This window comes from Engystomops pustulosus, chromosome 2 (assembly GCF_040894005.1).
Source record: "Engystomops pustulosus chromosome 2, aEngPut4.maternal, whole genome shotgun sequence".
Taxonomy (NCBI): domain Eukaryota; kingdom Metazoa; phylum Chordata; class Amphibia; order Anura; family Leptodactylidae; genus Engystomops; species Engystomops pustulosus.
Window position 1 is genome coordinate 35,416,760 of NC_092412.1, and position 25,152 is coordinate 35,441,911.

At 42.2% G+C, this 25,152-nt stretch overlaps 1 protein-coding gene across 1 annotated transcript in view; it reads left to right on the forward strand.

Moving 5' to 3' along the window:
* Positions 1–18,529, forward strand: part of CUL5 (cullin 5) — a 29,580-nt gene extending 11,051 nt beyond the window's left edge. Inside the window, exons 4-19 of the mRNA XM_072134234.1 lie at positions 1,530–1,706; positions 3,038–3,179; positions 3,280–3,425; positions 3,508–3,588; positions 5,646–5,739; positions 6,344–6,474; positions 6,668–6,775; positions 8,975–9,039; positions 9,200–9,332; positions 9,901–10,032; positions 11,288–11,411; positions 12,480–12,655; positions 12,778–12,939; positions 13,026–13,144; positions 15,640–15,763; positions 16,848–18,529. Coding sequence (XP_071990335.1) covers positions 1,530–1,706; positions 3,038–3,179; positions 3,280–3,425; positions 3,508–3,588; positions 5,646–5,739; positions 6,344–6,474; positions 6,668–6,775; positions 8,975–9,039; positions 9,200–9,332; positions 9,901–10,032; positions 11,288–11,411; positions 12,480–12,655; positions 12,778–12,939; positions 13,026–13,144; positions 15,640–15,763; positions 16,848–17,042 — 2,109 coding nt within the window. The 3' untranslated portion in view covers positions 17,043–18,529. The remainder of the gene's footprint in view (positions 1–1,529; positions 1,707–3,037; positions 3,180–3,279; positions 3,426–3,507; positions 3,589–5,645; positions 5,740–6,343; positions 6,475–6,667; positions 6,776–8,974; positions 9,040–9,199; positions 9,333–9,900; positions 10,033–11,287; positions 11,412–12,479; positions 12,656–12,777; positions 12,940–13,025; positions 13,145–15,639; positions 15,764–16,847) is intronic.
* The last annotated feature ends 6,623 nt before the right edge of the window (positions 18,530–25,152 follow it).

Consider the following 25,152-nt stretch of genomic DNA (forward strand, 5'->3'; position numbering starts at 1 on the left):
TGTGGCCAATACGTCATTGGTGTGTAAGTTCTTCTCATTACAGAAGAGAAAACTGTCCAAGCTGTAACAAGGAAACAAGGGGAAGGCATAAGATTCTTTCCCAAATTTGTGGCTTGGGCCATTAATCCACAAGGGGCCTTGGGAATACATAATTATTTGTGTGAGCCCATAGAAATACATGAGATCGTGTGCCATTCCTTCCGTGTTGCCTTACCCTTAAAGGAAACCTATCACCACAGATCTACCTATTAAGGTAGATTGGGTGGTAGGTTCCTCTATTGGACGTGAGGATAGCCCTGTTTCAACCTCGTCGGCAAAGCCTGCGTTCGGCGCCCTAGCTGCTCAGGTTCGCGGGCAAGTGCGCGAAGCTATGAGGATATCTGGTACGAGGATCAAAGAGGCTACTGGGGCGTAGAGTAGCCGCGCCATGTAGCCTCAGCTCCGCCTACTCCACACCCCAGTAGCCTCTTTAGAAAATTAGCATATTAGGGGAATAAAAGTTATAAAAAGATACAGGGGACGTGAGGATTAGCCCTTAAAAAGGACTATCCTCACGTACAATAGAGGCACCTACCACCCGATCTACCTTAATATGTAGATCCGTGGTGGTAGGTTTCCTTTAACTGGATTCTGGAAAGGTGGAGTGTTCCCTTTTCGACTTGTATTCTTTGTATGATGAAAAGTTATACAATTGTCCAATATGCTTTCTGTATCAATTTGTCATGGTTTTCTAGATCTCTGCTTGCTGTGATTCTATGGAAAGTTTCTATGTTCTGACCATGACCATGGTCACACATGTGTACAGCTCTGATTACTCTCTGTGTTACAAATGAGCCGTGCACCTGTGTGACCATGGTCAAATTTCTGTCCACTAGAAGCATCTAGAAAACCATGGGAAACTAATACAGAAAGTATATTGGAAAATTGTATAACTTTTCAACATACAAACAATAACATTTACTTGCTAAAATGGGAATACCCCTTTAATACTTGGGAATGGGGTGCCAGTACTTGCAGTCTTTGGCAAATGTCCCTGAAAGTCCTGGGGGGGGGGGAGTCATGGGACCGGCTATGGTAGATCTTCTGAGGTTTCTTTGATAATCTTATATTTATTATCCAATGGCTTTTCCTCTAAAATCCACTTTTACAATTATGCTAATGAGCCTGTAGGGCTCCAGGGGTTGTAACCGGAGCCTCTCCATGTTGCACCATCTCACTGTTTCACCCTAAAGCTGCTCCCTCAGAACTTCTCCCATTCCTCCCCCATACATTAGAGGGGGAAGTATCAGCCGGTGAATCTGCTTCTTGGAGGAGTTCTGGTAACACCCCCCAGGAGCGATTCAGCATAACTTTAAGTTGTTCAAAGAAGGAAAAATACCATGGATAATAAATAGAAGGATTGCCACAGTCACGCTACTTGGATCTATGAGTAAGTGCCCCTGGTTTATAAAAGTGGATTTTGATGGTTTTGTTTGATAATTTCTTTGAATAACATAATTGTGAACTATTTTTTTTTTTATCTTTTAAAGAGAGTATTGAGTCATCAGGATGACACTGCTTTACTAAAAGCTTATATAGTAGAATGGCGCAAGTTCTTCACCCAGTGCGACATCTTACCCAAGCCCTTCTGTCAACTAGAAATTACTTTAATGGGTAAACAGGGGAGCAACAAGAAATCAAATGTGGAAGACAGTATTGTAAGAAAGGTAGGTCATGTTCTCTTCTGTCTTGAGTTAGAGGGTCTAAAAACTTTAAAGCATTTCAGTAGTTTATATAAGTTTCATTCGCATTACCAGCAGCGTGTAGTGAGTCCCCAGGGAGGGGATGCTGCTGCCTGTATCAGTCACACAAACACACACGCACTCATGGAGCTATTTCCCCACTTCCTGTCATGTCCATTGAGCAGGCAGGGGAGGGAGGGGGATGGTGTAGAGGAAGAATACATAATGAGACTGAGACACGGGCTGCATATACCCCCCTCCCCTGGGACTCTCCACAGCAAGCCAGGTAATGTGAATAAAACTTATATAAGATACTGAAATGATCTAGCATGCTGACAAGTTTTTAAAGTCCGCTTAGCTTGGGTTATTTCATCCTGTCACCAGCCAAAAATGACATTTCTGTTGACTGGAACTATTACTACTGAAGGCCAATATGGTCAGGATAGGGCATCAACATCAGATAAATTAGCCAATAAAAAGAGAATGTAACAGGAAACAGACAGCGCCTTTCTCTGTGTAGTGGCTGAAGTGAAGCTATGCACCTTTGCTCCTTTACAGATGAATGAGAGCTGATCTGCAGTAACCTGGTCTGATCACTATACACAGAATGGAGTTGGCTGCTTCCTGTTCCATTACCTGTTTTATAGCTACTAAGAACAACTGATCTGTGGCCGTACTGGCAATGCAACCCCTCCATTCCCCTCCATGCAACCCCTCCATTCCCCTCCATGCAACCCCTCCATTCCCCTCCATGCAACCCCTCCAACCCCTCCATTGTAGCGGATATATTCTATAGGTTAACAATATTTTTAGACAAAAGAGAACCTTGATTCTTTTTTTTTTTTTTAAATCAGATATGTCTTTTATTGAACTTTTTTATTATATATAGAGATATATATATATATAGAGATATATATAGAGATAGATTATATATAGATAGATAGATAAATACAGGCAGTCCCCGGGTTACGTACATGATAGGATCTGTAGGTTTGCTCTTAAGTTGAATTTGTATGTAATTTGAAACTGTATATTTTATAATTGTAGCCCCAGCCAAATTTTGGATTTGAAAAATGCTGGATTGTTATCAGAACCAGATTAACAATAAAACTTCATTGCAGGCAGCTTTGATAACTGTTATAGCTGATTATTGTGACATCCAGAGGTCAGTTTGTAACTAGGGGTTGTCTGTAAGTCGGGTGTTCTTAAGTAGGGGACCATCTGTGTGTGTGTGTGTATATGTATGTATATATAAATTATATACACACACCAAAATCTCGCCCATGTTTAATACTGTTTGTGCCTTGTCTTTGCAGCTGATGCTGGATACCTGGAATGAATCTATATTTTCAAATATTAAAAATCGGCTTCAGGACAGTGCAATGAAGCTGGTCCACGCTGAGAGATTAGGGGAAGCATTTGACTCTCAACTCGTCATCGGGGTTAGAGAATCTTATGGTAAGTCACGCTACATTATAATTTATCCATTTTAATAGGAACAAAATGGCACTGCTAGCGATGGGGGGCCGTTGTCTCATCTTTTTTGTTTGATTTGCAGTTAATCTCTGCTCAAATCCAGAAGACAAACTTCAGATATATCGGGACAATTTTGAAAAGGCCTACCTAGATTCTACAGAGCGCTTCTATCGGACCCAAGCCCCCTCTTACCTGCAGCAGAATGGTGTACAGAACTACATGAAATATGTAAGGTGACATTAGATAAGAATGTGCTTTGATATTATTTGGCATCTTCTCCAGTTTCTAATGGTTGTGCCGTCCGGAACAGGCAGATGCTAAACTAAAGGAAGAGGAGAAAAGAGCCGTCCGATACCTAGAGACCAGGCGGGAGTGTAACTCTGTGCAGGCCGTGAGTATGCTTCAATACGTCCTATTAAATTCATGTCAGATACAGGCGGTCCCCTACTTAAGAACACTCGACTTACATACGACCCCTAGTTACAAACGGACCTCTGGATATTGGTAATTTATTGTACTTTAGCCCTAGGCTACATTAAACAGCTGTAACAGTTATCACAGGTGTCTGTAATGAAGCTTTATTGTTAATATTGATTCTTATGACAACCCAACATTTTTAAAATCCAATTGTCACAGAGACCAAAAAAGTTCTGTCTGGGATTACAATAATCAAATATACAGTTCCGACTTACATACAAATTCAACTTAAGAACAAACCTACAGACCCTATCTTGTATGTAACCCGGGGACTGTCTGTAATCAAATTAAAAAGTTAAGAAAAATCAGAAAATAAATCATGCAATATCTGCCAAGTTGATTGTTTCAACAAAACAAAATACTAAGAAGCAAAAGTTTCACACAAATCAAAATATATTTGACATGTGACATTCCCTTAAGGGATGTTCCGTATTAAAGGGGTAGGCCACCTTTATATATATCTTTTCCATTAGACATGTCTCTGCATTTATATGTGCCTGTGTCTTTGCCTCCTTCAGCCTTTCCCTGTACTCCACACGCTGCTCTCATTATTTCAGTCCATCCTAATGGCAGCCTCCAATTTGTGTGAGTGCAAAGAGAGTCTGCACACAGCAAAAAAGGAAGTCAGGAAATTAGGGATAATGAATCAATTGGTAAACATTCAGGGAATATTATTATGGCAGCAAAGGCACATGGGCAATTTATGTTGAAGAGAGGCAAACCCCTTTAAACAAAAAACCCTAGGTGTAGGATGATAAAAAAAAAATTGGCCTTTTTGGTCTATGGACCTGGTCACCATATGTATTTCGCCAGCAGTATCAGTGGTCATGTGTCGACTGTAGTCAGTCAGATCCCTTAGTGGTCACAGGAGCAGGAGTTGTGACTTTAAAGGGAACCTGTCATGGTGGTTTATGAAACTAAACACGGTTCCATATGGACCTATGGTTTAATGTCTCAAATCAACCTATATCATTTATATAAGAGTTACTCTTACCTGGGTCTGGCACTCTCGCCACCTGCTCGGTCATTCAGTGAAGCCCCATAGTATACACACTGCACACCCTGCGCAGCTGCGGTAGATTCAGCGCATGAGCATTGAATCCAGGGTGTAATATTCTGGCTTTAATTGAAGCATCGCACAGGCAACAGGAGCACCCAGGTATAGGTCTGATTTGGTAAGTATAAAGGATATATATATATATATATATATATATATATATATATATATATATATATATATATATATATATATATATATATATATATATATATATATATAATATTTTATCGCTACAGAATGATACAATACAGGGTAATTTGGGACACTAAACCAATTATTCGTTGGGGGGTGGGTGACCCCGAAACAGAAAAAATGTACCTAAATGTCTGAATCGTCACTTTTTTGCCATTTTGCAACACCTAAAAATAGTTAATGAAAAGTTACCAAAAGGTCGCACAGTCCCTAGAAGGGGAGCATTGAAACCGTCATCATGTCCCGCAATAAATGCCACCTTACACGGCTTCGTTCTTGAAAGTATGAAACAGTTATTAGTTTCAGACTATGGTGAAATTAAGAATTTTGTCTTGGTTTAAAAGGTCTTACCGTAAATTTTTTTTTTTAAATCTTAAAAGTTAGAAGCCCCCAAGAATATTCCGCAAAGGCGTTTTCTTTGCATTAGGAATTTTCACCTACAAATACAACTTCTAAAACCCCTATAGAAATAAAATGGTCCCTAAAATAATGCATTCTAAAATTTTCTTGGAAAAAAAAAAAGTTTAAAAAATGCTGTTCGATTTATGATTTTTCTAGACTCGTAATAAAACAAAAGTACACGATGCCAACACAAGGCTGACATATGCTATAAAGGGGTTAAAGTCATTTTATTTAGGTTTTCATCTATTATCATGTTTGTAATATAAAATTGTAGCCTAATCATTCGGTCCAGTGACTGTGTACATTTGACGTTACAGCTGATGGAGTGTTGTGTGAACGCCCTGGTTACATCTTTTAAAGAGACTATTTTAGCTGAGTGCCAAGGAATGATCAAGCGCAATGAAACGGAAAGTAAGTACAACTAAATTAGGGGAAAGCATTTTCCACTAGTTACTACAGTATACTGTACCTCTAGTACTCACTGTACCCATGCATCATATGTGCAGGACAGATTGTTATACACATGAGGCATCGACCACCAGGATGAAGGACTATATGCAAATGAGTCTGAGGGGCTTTGGGCTCGATAGGTGTTAATGGAGCCTGGAGCCCCTTAGGCTCATTTTCATAGAGATTTTCATCCTGGTGGTAATGTCCTTTAAAGGGGTTGTATGGACATTAAAAAAACATAGCTTTTTCATTCCAAAACTGCTCCACTCCTGACCATGGGTAGTGCGTGACATTGCAATGAAGCGCTAATCATCTCTATACAACTGAGCTGCAATACAAACACAAACCATGGCCTGGTGTAACGCTGTTTTTTTTTTTCGTTTTTGCACAGAGGCTAAAATGTGATAAAAACATTCATTATGTGGGTTTGGAGATGGCTAGGAGAAATGTGCTTGCGTTTTATATCAAAACATTCCTACAACATTATCCTTTATCAATATCCCAAATTGTCCATCATTTACACTTGACTATATGTGAAGAGTTTGTTCTTTTGGTTTCTTCTTAGAATTGCACTTAATGTTTTCTCTGATGGATAAAGTTCCTAATGGGATTGAGCCAATGTTAAAAGACTTAGAAGAACACATTGTGAGCGCTGGATTAGCTGATATGGTGGCAGCTGCAGAAACCATTACTACTGTAAGTATCCCCCATTTACACAATGTGTTAATTAATGTAATGTCAAGGTTGTAATGAATGAGGATGTAAGATAAGCAGCGTGTCCGTGACTGGCATGTGATATGAAGAGGTTGCTGAGAACTGTAACTGTATGATGTTTTGCTAATACAATATTGTATTATAATTGTTTTTTATCTTTTTTTGTCTTCACAAGGATTCAGAGAAATACGTAGAACAGTTACTGACGTTGTTTAATAGATTTAGCAAATTAGTTAAAGAAGCATTTCAAGATGATCCAAGGTTTCTTACTGCTCGGGATAAGGCAAGTGTTTTTGTGTGTTGTTGTATTACTCATAGATTATACCCTGTGTTATATTTTAAGCGGTATTCAGAATCTTCATGATTTAAAATGGGTAATGTTCTCATTTAATATATCTGTGCTATCAAGCTGTTCACCCCAAAATGCATTTCACACCATAGGTCTTCAATACAACAATAACTACTGTTTATTACTGGGCTGTAGTGCAGAAGTTGCTTACACTTTGTAGCTATTGGTTGAAGCTGCACTACACAGACCTCCCACTTTGTAGCTATTGGCTGAAGGTGCACTACACAGGCCTCCTGCTCTATAGCTATTGGCTGAAGCTGCACTACACAGGCCTCCTGCTCAGTAGCTATTGGCTGAAGGTGCACTACACAGGCCTCCTGCTCTATAGCTATTGGCTGAAGCTGCACTACACAGGCCTCCTGCTCTATAGCTATTGGCTGACGGTGCACTACACAGGCCTCCTGCTCTATAGCTATTGGCTGAAGCTGCACTACACAGGCCTCCTGCTCTATAGCTATTGGCTGAAGCTGCACTACACAGGCCTCCTGCTCAGTAGCTATTGGCTGAAGCTGCACTACACAGGCCTCCTGCTCAGTAGCTATTGGCTGAAGCTGCACTACACAGGCCTCCTGCTCAGTAGCTATTGGCTGAAGCTGCACTACACAGACCTCCCACTCTGTAGCTATTGGCTGAAGCTGCACTACACAGACCTCCCACTTTGTAGCTATTGGATGAAGGTGCACTACACAGGCCTCCTGCTCTATAGCTATTGGCAGAATCTGCACTACACAGGCCTCCTGCTCAGTAGCTATTGGCTGACGGTGCACTACACAGGCCTCCTGCTCTGTAGCTATTGGCTGAAGGTGCACTACACAGGCCTCCTGCTCTGTAGCTATTGGCTGAAGCTGCACTACACAGACCTCCTGCTCTGTAGCTATTGGCTGAAGGTGCACTACACAGGCCTCCTGCTCTGTAGCTATTGGCTGAAGCTGCACTACACAGACCTCCTGCTCTGTAGCTATTGGCTGAAGGTGCAGTACAAAGGCCTCCTGCTCTGTAGCTATTGGCTGAAGCTGCACTACACAGACCTCCCACTTTGTAGCTATTGGCTGAAGGTGCACTACACAGGCCTCCTGCTCTGTAGCTATTGGCTGAAGGTGCACTACACAGGCCTCCTGCTCTGTAGCTATTGGCTGAAGGTGCACTACACAGACCTCCGGCTCTGTAGCTATTGGCTGACGGTGCACTACACAGGCCTCCGGCTCTGTAGCTATTGGCTGAAGGTGCACTACACAGGCCTCCGGCTCTGTAGCTATTGGCTGAAGGTGCACTACACAGGCCTCCTGCTCTGTAGCTATTGGCTGAAGGTGCACTACACAGGCCTCCTGCTCTGTAGCTATTGGCTGAAGCTGCACTACACAGACCTCCTGCTCTGTAGCTATTGGCTGAAGGTGCAGTACACAGGCCTCCTGCTCTGTAGCTATTGGCTGAAGCTGCACTACACAGACCTCCCACTTTGTAGCTATTGGCTGAAGGTGCACTACACAGGCCTCCTGCTCTGTAGCTATTGGCTGAAGGTGCACTACACAGGCCTCCTGCTCTGTAGCTATTGGCTGAAGGTGCACTACACAGACCTCCTGCTCAGTAGCTATTGGCTGACGGTGCACTACACAGGCCTCCGGCTCTGTAGCTATTGGCTGAAGGTGCACTACACAGGCCTCCTGCTCTGTAGCTATTGGCTGAAGGTGCACTACACAGGCCTCCTGCTCTGTAGCTATTGGCTGAAGGTGCACTACACAGGCCTCCTGCTCTGTAGCTATTGGCTGAAGGTGCACTACACAGACCTCCTGCTCAGTAGCTATTGGCTGACGGTGCACTACACAGGCCTCCTGCTCTGTAGCTATTGGCTGAAGGTGCACTACACAGACCTCCTGCTCAGTAGCTATTGGCTGACGGTGCACTACACAGGCCTCCGGCTCTGTAGCTATTGGCTGAAGCTGCACTACACAGGCCTCCTGCTCAGTAGCTATTGGTTGAAGCTGCACTACACAGGCCTCCTGCTCTACCTGTTTTCTGCATAAAGCAGAGAACAGGTAGAAAACTTATTAGAAACTTCTAGATTCCACCGTTACACAGATTTAAAAAAAACAGTTTCTCTTGTTTGTTGATTTTATGCTATTTTGTCTATTTCAGGCATACAAGGCTGTCGTGAACGATGCTACAATATTCAAACTGGAACTGCCACTAAAGCAGAAAGGGTAAAATTTTATAGCAATTATGTGTTTTTATGTATTAAGATCAAAAGGGGAATTATGGCAGAAAAAGAGATGTTATATCATAAATGAAATATAGAAAAGTTGCTTTGTGTGCCGCCGTGCATTGTGTACCACTGTGAGTGACACTCGCCTGTCTTTTTAGGGTGGGTTTGAAAACGCAGCCAGAATCCAAGTGTCCCGAATTACTTGCAAATTACTGTGATATGTTGTTACGGAAAACTCCTCTCAGTAAAAAACTGACTTCAGAAGAAATTGAGGCAAAGCTCAAGGAAGTGGTAAGTGTATATTTTGTTTTTTGGGTGGTTAACTTATTTTTTATTTTTTTCCTGTTTTCCAAATTCCCACTCGCCTAAAAAAAAAAATGTTGAGGGGGATGGCACAAATTTCAGTCATACAGATTCCAATGAAATTGTGGTGAAGACTCCGGCACACAAATGTAGTTTTTATCCGTGTGCTAACCATTTATTACATGCATAGCACACACATTACTTTCTATTGGCACACGCAGTTCCATCAATCTTTGAGACGAGCTGCAAAACTCGGAGCAGGTCCTATTTCTTCCCATATTCGCGGTTCGGTTTTTTCGACTGTCATCGGCACGTGAGCCTCGCACATTAATGATATGGCCCCAAACAATAGACCACAGATCTGTTATTTGCGTCCCGAGAAAGCACAACAATGAATGATAATAATATGTGTAGAAAATCTGTGAACACAGACTATGGCAAATGCAACTTAGCCCAAGTGTTGTGTATATATCCTTCTTTATCTTTTTATGCAATGTTTGTAATGTTTTTGAGGGTTATTCAGTAAAATATGGAATGGTGTTTCTGCTTTTTCCAGCTTTTGGTGCTAAAATACGTTCAGAACAAAGATGTCTTCATGAGGTACCACAAAGCTCACCTCACCAGACGTCTCATCCTGGACATATCCGCTGACAGTGAAATTGAGGAGAACATGGTGGAATGGCTCAGGGTAGGATTTTATTAGTTTTATCAGGTCTTGTCTATTGCCAATTGATCGGATGGTGTCCTATGTATAGATTATATAACTTCCTCAGGCACTGTATGGGACAGTATTAGGAAAAGGTATATCAATACATGCAGGCCTAAATGGGGGCTCTGGACATGTTTGGTACACCATATCTGTACTGTTCAAACGTAATATGCTGGGGAAAATGTGGTAATATGGTAATTCCTCTGCAATGGACCCTGCAGGTTACCTATAATACTATACTGCTGACATTCGGGTAAGTGTTTGTCTGTGTAATACAAAGGAAAGCTTGCACTGCCGCAATGGGAGTCATTCTTAAGCTAAGTTCATACCACATTTTTGCCCTTTGTGGGTATTCCCACAAAGACAAGATTAATAAATATACTCAGGATAACAAAATAACACATTATTTGATTCACTGTTAACAAAAATCCAGCATTTCACAGATATAAGTCCAGCCTGTCTCTATCAGTGCTGTTGTTTACAATTTGGTTGTCCCTGGATCTGACTGTAAACTTCTGAATATGGATGGGTTTTTCTCATGAATAGCTTCTCCGCTCTGCACACTGCAGCTCTCTCTGGTTCCTGCCCCACCCCCCTGCACTTCAAGACCAGCTCAGACACAGGCACTTCCTGCCAGCAGACAGCAGTGTGCGGAGACTTACTCTACTAGCTGCAGGCAAGATTAGGTCTTTATCCGAGGGGAGGGGGGCATAGCAGGGCTTGACCGTGTGTGTGTTACAGTTGAGGTAGCAGGGCTGAGTGTGTCATTTTGTGTTATATCCATCTCATGACACTGCTCTGTCTCATCTCCCTTTTTCTATGTGTCAGATACTAGTAGAATATTTGGAAACTAAATGAAAGTGTAAATAAACCTGCACCCTGATAATCTAAGCACACAGCTTCTCATAGCACAGAGGGATCTTCAAGTGCGATAGGACCAAAAACGGCAATAAAACTGAGTAAAATTGTAAGGGGATTTAAAATTATCCTTGTTGTATAAACATCACTAGGGGATTGAAATTTGATAATTTTTTTCATGTGCCTGGATCTATGAGTAAGTGTCCCGGGTTTATCCTGATGGATTTTGATAGTAGATTTCCTGTAAGAAAAACAATGCATAAAATTGTATTGTATTTTCAATGGTAATTTGAGACTTTGCTCATTTTCTAACAACATGTTATCGTATATGAAGATGACGTCACTTCATGATCGCTCCTTCTTTTTTCCCCTGCAGGAAGTGGGAATGCCGGCAGATTATGTCAACAAGTTGGCGCGAATGTTTCAAGACATTAAAGTCTCTGAAGATTTGAATCAGGCTTTTAAGGAAATGCATAAAAACAATAAATTGGCACTTCCAGGTAGGAGATATAAAATGTATTGGCTATTATTGCATTTAAAGGGGTTGTCTGGTCTCCCACTCAGTTTTGCTGAGGATTTGTCGTCAGCACGTATAACCTAGGCCTACACTGATCTGCTTCAGTTTGTACACAGCTGAACGCAGAAGGTTACATTGATTGTAAAAGAGCTGCCAAATAACTGCACCCCTATTATCTTGAATGGGAGCAGCACTTTAGTACCAGAAGAAATTGTCCACTGTATATAAACATCAGAAAACTTTCTCCATCCACCACATGTTACGACATGGTTTGTACAGGAATTGCAGCTCCGCTTTAAAGAAGTGAATGGAGCTTAATAGCAATACCCATGGTCAAGTTTTATTAACTTCCTAAAGGGGGTCTCCAGTCATAGCAATCTTCAGAACGGGGGTCCGGTGTACCCGTGTTGCACTTGATTCATCTCTATGGCGCTGACGAAGATGGCCAAGTATGCCCTTGTCTATTTCCGTCAGCACCATACAGATGAACGAAGCAGCCGGTGCATACATGACTGGCTGCTCTGGTCATCCCGAGAGCAACAGGGGTACAACGTACATCACAGAGACCCCCACCGAACAGCAAGTTAGGCCCTATCCTGTGGATAGGGGGTAACTTGCTATGACTGGAGAACCCCTTTAAAGGAACACTCCAGCCAATGCTCATTCAGTTAGTAATACATTGTGCAGGGCTAGAAGTGAGGACTCAGGGTACATACACACGCGTTATGCCCGCCGTGTGCTGGAGAGGAGGAGGAGGTGGCCCCTCCTCCCTCCATAGAAAACAGCGGCTCACGGCTGCACACACGCCGAAAGAGAGAACAGGCTCTATCTTTTTGCGGTGTGCGGCCCGTATCCCTGCCGTGCCGCTATTGCCGTCTATGGAGACGTACATGCGGCCGCATGTACGGCCCCGCAGACGGCGGTGTGAATGAGCCCTCATTGTATTCTGGGAACCTGGAGTCCTGCTCCTCCTTTCAGGCCCTACGCAAGGTATAATTCAATGAATGAATGGTTCCTTTAACCCATTGTGTGTGTTTTTTTTTTCTCCCAGCCGATTCTGTAAATATCAAAATTCTAAATGCTGGCGCTTGGTCAAGAAGTTCTGAAAAAGTATTTGTATCTTTGCCCACTGAATTGGAGGATCTTATCCCTGAAGTGGAGGAATTCTACAAGAAAAACCACAGCGGTAGAAAACTGCACTGGCATCATCTGATGTCGAATGGCATTGTAAGTAGGGTAGAAGGTCTTTTTACTACTTGTGTGTTTTTTGTTCAAAGTTTTTATTGGTGTATTATATGACCATTCTAAGAAAATAAGCCCTGCTTCTAAATAGTGTTTAAACTTTGCAGATTACCTTTAAAAACGAGGTGGGTCAGTACGACCTGGAGGTGACCACATTTCAGCTTGCAGTTTTATTCGCCTGGAATCAAAGGCCTAAAGAAAAGATAAGTTTTGAAAATCTTAAATTAGCAACAGAGTTACCCGACGCAGAACTACGGAGGACTCTCTGGGTATGTTCTCACTTCTCTCTGTATTTTACTAGTATAGTTTTGTATCTTTTGTTACTGTTAATGCTTATACTTTTCTCTTTGCGCAGTCACTAGTAGCTTTTCCTAAATTGAAAAGACAAGTTCTCTCGTATGAGCCTCAAGTCAACTCCCCAAAAGACTTTGCTGAAGGCACCCTCTTCTCTGTGAACCAGGAGTTCAGCTTAATGTAAGGGTTCCTTTTCACTCTTTTGCTTAAATTCTAGGTAAATGAAGAAAACTTGAGGTTATATGTGCAAACAAATATCTTCAAAGTCTATGCCCTGTTTTTAAACATTTTTATGTTTTACGTTTTTTTTTTTTTACTTCTCTTTTTGAACAAGCAATATTTTTTTATTTTTCAATTTAAAAAAAGATTTATAAGGGATTTTTATCTGCAAGGGCTCATTATCTTTTATATTTTATATTTTGTTCATTTTACAGGAAAGCAAGAAGAAATCTTAAATGCTAAAAAAAAAAGTGCCATATTGCTATGTTTTACATCTTTCCCTGTGTGGTCCATATAACACCTCCTCTTTATTCATTGGTTCAGTATGATCAAGAATATACCAAATTTATATGGTTTTGTTATGTTTTAATAATAATACCGTATATACTTGTGTATAAGCCAAGTTTTTTCAGCACAAAAAATGTACTGAAAAACCTTACCCCAGCCTATACACCAGTCAATTTAAAAAAAAAAACTTACATGCTCACCTTTCCGCGCCCCCGATGCACGCCGCGGCTCCTCTTCTGTCTTCTCCACGATGTTCTGGTCCCCGCGGTTCGGCTTCTGTCTGCTGTAACAGCCGGCAGAGACCCTCTGCCTGCCGGTGCACATAAAGTTGCGGAGGTGTCACTACTGCTGACGTCCTAGTGTGCGCCAGCGGAGCTCATGGACATGTCTCTGCCCACTCTGTTACCAGAGACGAAGAGAAGAAAGAGGAGCCGCGCAGAGCATTAGGAAGTTTTCATTATCTATGGGGACTTCAGGGCATTTCATTATCTGCGGTGCTGCAGAGCATTTCATTATTAGGGGTCTTCTGCAGGACGTGTTTTTACTGGGAGGAGGCTGTGTTACTGGGAGGAGGCTGTGTTACTGGGAGGAGGCTGTGTTACTGGGAGGAGGCTGTGTTACTGGGAGGAGGCTGTGTTACTGGGAGGAGGCTGTGTTACTGGGAGGAGGCTGTGTTACTGGGAGGAGGCTGTGTTACTGGGGGGAGGCTGTGTTACTGGGGGGAGGCTGTGTTACTGGGGGGAGGCTGTGTTACTGGGGGGAGGCTGTGTTACTGGGGGGAGGCTGTGTTACTGGGGGGAGGCTGTGTTACTGGGGGGAGGCTGTGTTACTGGGGGGAGGCTGTGTTACTGGGGGGAGGCTGTGTTACTGGGGGGAGGCTGTGTTACTGGGGGGAGGCTGTGTTACTGGGGGGAGGCTGTGTTACTGGGAGGAGGCTGTGCTCAAGTCAACAAGTTTTCCCAGTCATTTGTGGCAAAATTGGGGGTCCCGGCTTATACTCGGGTCGACAATTACTTTTTTTTTATATATCTTTTTCATAGTTAAGGGTACGGACTTGTGTAAAGTGTCATTTTTTGCAGTATTGTACAATTGATACTATTTTGGGGACCTTTTGATCACTTTTTATTTAAATTTTTATGTGTTGCGAAATTACGGAACAGTAGTGATTCGCACTTTCCGTTCCTCGGTTCACCACCGGTAATAATACTTTTTTTTTTATTTTGATAAATGATATTTATATTGGATATATTTGCCACATGGGAATACCTAAAATGTTTATGATTTTACCTGTTTATTTTTATATGTGTTGTATGGAAAGGGGGATGTTTTTTTTTTTTTAAATATATATTTTAAATAAATTTTTTAGATGGTTTTTGAACTAATATGTGCACGGAAGTCCCTGCATAATATAGAAAGATAATTTCAAGATTTTTATAGAAATATAATGCAAGGACATTCCCTCTGCCAGCTGAAAAGTCTCTCCGGAACTGTAATAGTTAATATAGCTCGGTAACAAGCCTACCATCTATGGCGCCTGGAGCACCATCAGGCTCATTTGCTTAATTTTTAAAGACTTTTTTTTTTGTAAAAACCAGGGCATAAGAAGCTGAAAGAAGAGAGGATCCTCCCAGAGGGGGCACACTCATGGTTTACAAGCCTTCATCCTGGTTGTAGATGTCGTTTTAAGGTGTCTGATACTACTGTAGTGTAGTATATTGTAGATATATTGGTTTATATTACAGTCTCTCAGACATACTGCAATATACATATGTTCATGACAGCTTTGGGTGGCCTTGACAGGCAGATGATGTCCAGGGGGCACGGCCGGCATCTAAAGATTGTGGCAGATAAAGCACTGTTCGGTGTCGCTGTCAGGTTCGACTGCCACAGTTAACCTGATTGGTGACAGCAGGGACCAGTCACTGGCAGGTGTTATCTGTGTAATGCAGCTGACACCCACCGTATATGGAGAGGGCTCTGCTCGTAAGCCCCTCCATACAGCCCTAACTGCTGTACAAAGTATATAGTGGTACATCGGTAAAGAAGTCTTGAGGCAGGACCTGTTGCAGAGTGAAAAGTACATAGGAGTCATTAACATAAATCTTGCCTTAATAAAAAAAAAATTGGCCAATCAGTTGTCTGTATAACATGACTCGGTTTTCTTGTAGAAAAAATGGCAAAGTTCAGAAACGGGGAAAGATCAACTTGATCGGACGCTTACAGCTGACCACAGAGAGGATGCGGGAGGAGGAAAATGAAGGAATCGTGCAGCTGCGAATACTGAGGACACAGGTAAGTGATGCCACAAAATGTTTCTTACACAATACATTGTAAATATATGCTGATCTAGATACCGTATAATACTATGACATTGGTTTATAGCTACAGATATGTCCTTGGGATGGTTCATCAGTCAGTACAGTGAGGGTCTGACATCTGGCACCCCTGGCTTCTGCAGCATAAGCTTTAGGAACTGACAAAGGCTTTGAACAGGCCGCAAACGTTTACAATTTTCTGCTTGAATAAGCTAGGGCAAAGGTTTACATTGCCTGAGCTTTATCTGCAGCTCACATTTCCAACTATGTAAAGTTCCATCTGCCCTTATCTCCAGTTATATAGAGCACACTTCCACAAACCCATATAAGAAATGAGATTCTTATCTTTAATATGACACCAAAACAATGATTCTAGGTAATATAGATCCCAGGATAGCGGTTTACGAAGAGACTCTCAAAGTGACTCTTCTCAGTTAAAAATTGACTTTTCTCAGCTTATTTTATGACTTTTAACAAAAATGGGAGAATGTGTGAGGTTTGATACGAAAGATTTCTATAGAGGTTTTTTCATACCCTAATAAAAGCGATATAAGATTCTGAATGCAAAACTTTAGTGAGAAACCCTTGGTTATACCAGCCTAATTTTGAGTATTTTGCACTTGTGTCTCTACCTGTGTTGGGGAAATACTCAAATTTTTTTTTTTTCTCCTCCAAATGATTGGCAATGATCCTCACCAATCATTAAACACCATCCGTGTGAACAGGGGAACCTATGAGGCAATTGTAATTGCCCACATGAAAATCTTTTACGTTCTGGAAAACCTCTATGGTGATAAAAGTATAAATGTCCTTACTATGAGTCCTGCTTCGGACTGGGGGTGGGTAGTGGCTGTGCTCCTCTATGCCACTATCTCTGGTGTTCTCTGACTTGCTCTGACACTTTTCCCATGGTTTGAAGAGACCAAGTATCGGCCAAAGCAAGTCCCATGACCGAAACAGCCCCAGAATTCCTAGAAACTCACTTGAACGATGCATTTACATTAGAATATTAAACATTTTTATGCAAATTTTCTACGTTTTTTTTTTTTTTTGTCTTCCAGGAAGCAATAATACAAATCATGAAGATGAGAAAGAAAATTACCAACGCCCAGCTCCAGACGGAACTTGTAGAAATTTTGAAAAATATGTTTTTGCCACAGAAAAAAATGATAAAAGAACAAATTGAATGGCTTATAGAACACAAATACATCCGAAGAGACGAGTCCGATATCAACACGTTCATCTACATGGCGTAATCTAGCGGAGCCTGCCTGACCTATCGGGGGGTGACGTGAGTGAGTGCTGGAGCAGGCCAACTCCAATATTTATGCCAGAGACTCTGCGGACCTGGACCCGGCATAAATATTCCAGTAGTCCCTGCCTTACCTTACTACAGGACGAAAACCTATTGCCAATGTCATTCTGCCAGCATGACAGCATCGTTCACATGGCTTCTACCAGCATGCTGTTTTAATGGAAAAAAAATCGTTTTGGAAGAACTTGTGAGCTTGTAGAGTATTTTTTTTTTCTGACCATAAACCTTTAGTGTTATTATTATTATTTTTTTTTTTTTTCCCTCAATTTTTTTTTCTTTGTTTTATTTCCCTGCCCTGGGGGGGTGGGATTATCACATTTCATGCACTGATTCATTGCTGTTACTGACTTTGTTTCAAGAACGGAAGAAGAAGAAAAAAAAATTCTAAAAAAAAAAAAATATATATAATAATAATCCCCCACCCAAAAACTTGCACTTTTTCCTCTCCAAATCTTGCATTAATTTAATCTCTTGTTCTCTCCTGCACAACTTTTTTGTGACTCTTTTATGCATATCGTATGGGTGGACGTGTTAAAGGAGACCCGTCCACTCTCTGGACTCGTGCGATTCGGGATTTGGGACCGTCTGTCAGTCAGTGTGTGGTTCCTCTGTTATACCTCCTGGAAATGTGTCACTTGGTGGTTCTGTAACACTTGTCAGTGGGGCACGTTACTATGCAGTCTAGTTGTCTTACACTGCAGGGACAGACACTAAGGGTGGGGCAAATAATATATAAATATTCATAGATTTCCAGAAGGAATAACAGAGGAGCGGCACAACGCAGAACTCTAAGAAATGACGCCCCAGAATTGTGGAAATGACAGATTTTCTTTAAAAAAAAGAGTTTTTGATATATAAATTTTAAGAATGATCAATACAAGGGTAATTGTTCTGATTTCTTGGTCCTCTACTTACGCATCCAGATATACAATGGTCATACGCATTATAGGAACGGATGACTATCTAATATGTATGTAAGGTCCAGACTTTTTCCTGACCGCAGGTGAGCGAAAATACTTTTGTATGTAAAAAGTTTTATGTCGGCGACCTGAGTATTTTCGGTCTATGACCAGCTTTAGACTTTTTGAGTAAAGGGGTTGGGATAAGTTTTAATGTTATTCCCCTGTCTATGCTCTGGGGTCCGGTTCCCTCATCTAAGTGGAGCATCATGTCATACATGTATACTGCCGCTCCATTCACTGTCTATGGGACAGAATGAATGGAGCGACACGACGTGCTGCTTCGCTCATTTGGGAAAGGGAAATGGGATTTTGTGGTTATCAAACCGTTATGACCCCTTATCAGCAAGTTATACTATATTTAAAGGAAATCTATCACCAGGAGGAAGGATTGTAAACCAAGCACACTTACATTCTGCTGTGTGATTCCTCCTCTTTTTAGCTTCTTAAGCCATTGTTTTTACGGGGGGGGAAAAAAAGCTTTTAAAAATTATGCAAATGAGCCTAGGGGCTCCAGGCTCCATTGACATCTAAGGAGTCCAGAGTCCTTTAGGCTTATTTACATAATTTTTAAAACTTTTTTTTTTCCCAAAACAAGGTTCTATGAAACTTAAAGAATAACATCCTGCCAGTGAGGGCACACACCAGCGTGTATGTGTGCTTGGTTGACAATCCTTGAGCCGGCTGGTGGTAGATGTCCTTTCAGGATTAAAGGGGTTGTCCCATGAATGTTAGTACTTACTAGCTGAGAAAGGGACCCCCAGGGATCCAGAGAGTAGAGATCCTGTTCTCACTTAAGGGTTAAGCGGTGGGGTGCATGCTCGTCCTGCTGCTCATTCTATTAGCGAGTATGGGGTCCCCATCTTAAACCTTTGGAGTCCCATTCTCATAATTCATGGAAGTCCCAGCAGTTGAACCCTCGCAGATAAATATATATATATATATATATATATATATATATACACTAAAAGGAGTTGTCCTTGTATATATAAGTATAGTGTGTGTATATATCTATATTGGCTAATGGGTAAGGGTCCGACTGCTGAGAATTATGAGAATGGGACCCTTGGGGCACCAGAAAATAGGGTCCCGTTATCATGATTCCCAGAGGTCCCTGCACTTGGACACCCACCAATCAGCTAGTATATGTGTGTAAAATATATATATATACTCACACACCATACTTACACACTTGGGACAACCCCTTTAACGTTAAAGCTTGACCAAATCCTGACTCAACAACTGAAACTAGCAGCAAATATATACATTCAAATTAAAGTGGGCGACACTTTCTCTCCCCTTTTTTAATAGGATAAAGTCCCCTTCTCCTGTTGATGACCTCCCCCCAGCAGAGACTGCCATCATAAAGACTGTATTGTATATGTATGCTCTTGTATATACTTATATCTAGATATATCCTCCTGTATCTAGATATATATTTTGTGTATTACTCCCCCCTCCCCCTCCATATACTCACACATATGTGTGTATATATATGCATGTGCCTGTATATATATATATTGTACATATGTATGTGTGTGTATATATCCGTGTGTATGCGTGTTTGTACATAATCATGATTTTCACAAAAGCCAACACAATCAGCTCTAGGATGTATATCGAAATAAATTAAATATTGGCACCTAATATTTTTATAATAGTTTTTAAGTTTTCTCTTCTGCATACGGTTTTTTTTTTTTTTTTCTTTCCAGGGTTTAAAGTCATATTTTAGCCATGAACATGTCTGTCCGGCCCTTTTAGCTTCCAGTAGCAGTGAGTATGTTCTTCCACATAAAGAGAACCACAACTTATAGGGAACTGGAAATATCAGGCTTATTCAGTCTTAAAGGGATTTTACCAAGTTGCATTGTTATCCTCTATCCAGGACAAGGGATAATAATCTGATCGGTGGGGTCAGACTGCCGAGACCCAGTAGTCCGATCTGTCATCAGTATTTGATATTGTGTGGATAGGAGATAACAATGAAATTTAGGACTACCCCTAAAATTATCTCTGCATGTCACAGACCGTGATTAGATAAAGGTCATGTTCAGACCAGCGTCTAAATGCAAGTCTTATCACCTGCAGTGACAACTCCTAGATACCTATAATAGTGTCAGTCTATTCTTCAGTTCCACAATTGGACCACAACATATGTCTGTATGAAAGGGCTCCCCCACCAAAGAAACCTACCATATATCCAATGATAGAGGGGAACAAGTGTCCGATCCCTGGAGGGAGGAAAGTGTGAATAAAGTCCTTCGCTCCATTCTCTTTTATATGCTGAGTCGGAGATCTTGTGCGTCCCTATAGAAATGAATAGAGCACCAGTCACCTATGGGAAGGCTTCGTTCATTAGAGGAATGCAGTCTCGTTTAGTTCCTCTTTTTTCCCATTTTTTTGGAGGCCTTGATGCTTGACTCTCTGATATATATCCCTATCCTGTGGATGGTGGATAAGCGTCGTTATTGAGACAAACCCTGCAAGTTCCTCTGATAGCAGCCTCAGGGGTATTACAGCGATCCATAACCATGTACTTACTCCGTCATCTACTCTGAATCCTCATACAGGGTACGTCCCAGATCTCTATGGCCGGTACATGTTTGGTGCACAGATGAATATTTAGTTTTCTATTTTGGAGGGTGTTTTCCGTTCTAAATGGATCGGATTGGGAGCAATTGACCAGGAGTCCGATCCTTATTAAAGGGGGTTTCCCCCCTAAGGCAAGTTAGACCCTTTCAAAGGTTAGGGCCTAACTTGATCATTAGTGGGAGTCTTAGTGCTGAGAATCCCGCAGATTGCGAGAGCAAGGGGTCCGACTGACCCCTCGCCGCTCCTCAGACTAATGGAGCAGACGGCCGCGCATGACCGTTCTGCTCCATTAATCTCTATGGATCTGTTTGATAGAGATAGCATCAGATACCCCTTCACCCCCATAGACGGTGATTGGATCAGCAGGACGCATGCTCCATTTGAGTCGCTCCACTCATTAACGATAACGGGGACCCCTATTCTTGCGATCAGCATCTAGCCCCCCACAGTCATGTAAGATAGGAAATTACAATATAACTTGACACAACCCCTGTAACCCTATTACTTTATAAAAACCGGTCAATTCTCCTTTCCCACAACTTACTATCAATTTACTCATTGCTTGTGGTGCCCTCTTTTGTTCACCTAATTTGTTCAGTAGGGCCCTTTACAGTACGCCTGGCTTGATTGTACAGTATTCAGAAGCAGAAGTGGGAAGGGAGCTACTGAGCATGTGTGACCACCAGATGGGCCACCAGGCAATTTCCATCAGCCCTATAAAGATTAATGGAGTTGTCCACTCTGCTTTCTATGGAGAGGGGAGGGGTGAGCAGAGGGTTCCCCTCCAGGTGTACTCCAGCCTAATATATAGACCACAAGATAATTAATTAGAGGGAACACAAAAAAGTTAATTATCTTGTTCCCTCTCTAGTAGAACAGGCAAAAATAAAAAATCTCCCTAATGGTAAATTGAGCTCTAAGTGACTGGGATATCTGACACCAGTATCTACAATTTTGTCCGTTCACTCTAGAACCTCAGCGTCACAAATGGCGCGCTCCAGTCCCTACCGAACCTTTCCTGCACACTGCGATGCGAATGTACAATGCACTGAAATAAGGTCCATCTTGTACAGAACACGACACGAGATTGAATGTGATCATTTGTATAATATAATAAGATTCTGTCCGGTCTTTTTCAGTGTCGACCTTTTAGTTTTATGACTTTTCTGATGTACAATAAAAACCTTGAGGTGCATGAAAGCGTCTTCTAATCTCTGAATGTGTTATTACCAGACCGTCCACGGATCCAGGATGTTACAAGCTTTGTATACGGGATGTGCATAGTCTTAGGCTGGATTCACACTTGCAGTTTCTTCGTGAATCTTGATATCCAATATTGTAGACAGTGTTCAGTATTATCCCTGGTGAACTGTGTAACCATACCTTTATGTATGTTAGTAATAGCAGGACTGTGGAAAGTGCATTTTTGTTTCCTCCAAGATTGTAACTTATAAAAGTAGGACAAATACTCACACTGCTGTGCCTTTACCATGTTGTATTGAACAACCCCTTATGTTTGCATATAACAGTAGTCCCTGAGATATGAGGGACTGTTGAACTAGGGAGCTAAGAGCATAAATCCAGCTACAATCCTGGAATATATACATTTCACAGATCTGCTGCTGCTAACAACAAACACAAAGGTATTATTACACCTTTCTCCAGGGACAATATCTAGAAAGGCAACTTTGAAGGGGTTAAGTTTTAAAGGGAACCTATCACCACGATTCTACCTAGATAGAACGGGTGGTAAGTGGATGTATGGGACATTAGGATAGCCCTTTTTAGAGCTAATCCTCACGTCCCTGCTATCTTTTTAAAACTTTAATACCCTAATATGTTAATTTTCTTAAGCGGCTACTAGGGCATGGAGTAGCTGGACATGAGGCTACACGTCGCAGCTACTCCACGCCCCAGTAGCCTCTGTTCTCCTCCTACCCTGACATCTTCGGCTCGCAGCTCCTCGTAGCTGTGTGCCCTCGTCCAAGAAGCCGGAGTTTTGCGCTAAAAAGATAGCGGGGACATGAGGATTAGGAAACTTTATTATTTAGTTCCTGTGCATAAACGCTGGTTCCTGGTCATGTGATGTCACACAGGTGCATGGCTTGTTATTTTCCTGGTCATGTGATGTCTCATAGGTGAACGGCTTGTTCTTTCCCTGGTCATGTGATGTCACACAGGTGCATGACTTGTTATATCCCTAAACATGTCATATCACACAGGTGCACGGCTCGTTACATCCCTGGTCATGTCACACAGGTGATCCGAGCCGTGCACCTGTGTGACATCACATGACCCAGAACCAGTGTTTATCCACTGGAAGAGACCAATTAAGCTTCCTATAGGTCGACAGCAAGCAGAGATCTAGATAACAATGAGAATAAACAAAGAATATCAATTATTTGGTGAAAGTGAACAACCCCTTTAAGCTGCCCACACACATGTCACAGATGAATCTTTTGTTTGAAAACACAGCTTCCATCCATCTGGCTCAGTACTGTACCGCAGCTCTGGCTGAATTCTATTAGGCTATATTCACACTGCCGTTGCCCGCCCGTACCGTACCGTAGCGGGCAACGGCAGTGTACGGGGAGAGGAGGAGGAGGTGAGCGCAGCTCACCCCCGCCCCTCTCCATAGCAACCTATGGCGCACGGCGCCGTATTACGGGAAAAGATAGGCCGTGCGCCCATAGGAGTGTATGGGGGACGTATATTGGCCGTATATACGTCCTCCATACGTTCGTGTGAATGTAGCCTTTACTGTGGGGATTTTCTACACTCTCCTTTAAAAGAAATCAAGATCCATCATGATAAAACAGGGACACTTACTCCTAGATCCAGGCACTGGGACTGTGGTCATCTTCTTATAGTCATTTGTTAGCATAATTTTAAAAGTTGATTTTACAATGATGCCCATTGCCAGTTAGCGATTTTGTTCTGCAAAATTCTGTGCACTTGGAAAAAGGTGGATCACCCACATGCAGTGTTTCTGGTTGATGGGGTCATATCTGCCATATCCCAGTAGCCATAAACTACATGTGCGCCATCTATTCCGGAATTTTTATTAGGACCAACAAAGCGGGAGCACTGAAAATTGTGTTCATGTCCCACAAGACATTTCTATTCGGTCAAGCAATGATCAGGGTAAAGGGACATAGGTATAACCGAGCGTCCTGTCCTCCAGGCCCAAATAGACAGAAGAATCTTCTTGTACCCGGCCCAATTATAAACAGTTTTCATCGTAATGTTCCAGTGTTTCATATATTGTGAGGGACCGCATAAAGATCACATACTGTGAGTGGGGGAAGGGCTTTGTGGTCCATGTCCTATTGGATCCAGTTGCTTGAAGGTGTCGTGTAAAGTGACACATCTATACGTGGTCCTCACTCCTGAAGTCATCAAACTCCTTTATTATTATGAAACCTAATATAAGTTTTTATTTGTTTATATTATTATTGCATCCAACGCCACAATATTGTGTTTTCTCAGCCCCCAGCAAATCCCAATGTCTTCCGCTTATCCGCACTGAAACAAGTTTCTGGAACTCACAACTACCAAGTGTAAGATCTTCTTCAGAGTATATTATATTATATATTATAATATCGTGATGCAGAGTTTCTCAGCATGGGGTCGGAGGGTTCACATACTTATACAGAATGTGCCCAGGCGACCTGGGTGCAACACCTTTTCTGGCATGGGGGCAGCTGGATCCATTAGTGGGTGGTGGAGCACGGCCTAGCGCTGGTCTGGGGTCACGGTGCTGGGTACCGGAGGAACAGGCCTCATCCAGGCCACGTAGGAATCTGCCAGGTGGATTCGCAAGAAATTAGGGAGAAGTTGAAGTGTAGGACTTCTCTCCCTGGGGTAACCCCGATGTAGGTGTAGGGATCCCAGAGTGATTGTCATTGGGGCGCCCATGATGCGCAACGTGTGAACACAATCTTAGGGTACATTCATACAGCCGTATGCCCTTCCGGCTGCATACCACTGTGCGCTGGAAAGGACCCCTCCATAGAGAAAAGCGGCGCACGGACACACATGCTCTATCTTTTCCCCATGTACGGCACGGAACTGTGCCGTATCCTACAAACTTATCATAGTAAGGCGCGGTCATAATGCAACGCTAGCGCTCAGGGGGCGGGCCTTGGCTAGATCGCCTATGCGTTTTCCGGGAAGGACGCAATATCCTATAAACTTATCATAGCAAGGGCGCGGACACTCGTTCCATTAGTGTTGGTTAATGAACGCAACAAAAGTGGAATGTCTGACTGCGCCCTAAGAAAGGTTAGAAAAAGACATCAGTCTATCAAGTCCAACCTATACATTATACTGCGTTGATCCAGAAGAAGGCAAAAACCCTGCAAGGCTGATGCCAATTGGCCCAAAGCAGGGAAAAATTCCTTCCTTAATATGACCAAATAACTCCCTAGATCAGCAGAAACTACTTAGAAAAAGTTTTATTCCCATACGATGTGATATTATTGCTCCCCAGAAAGGCGT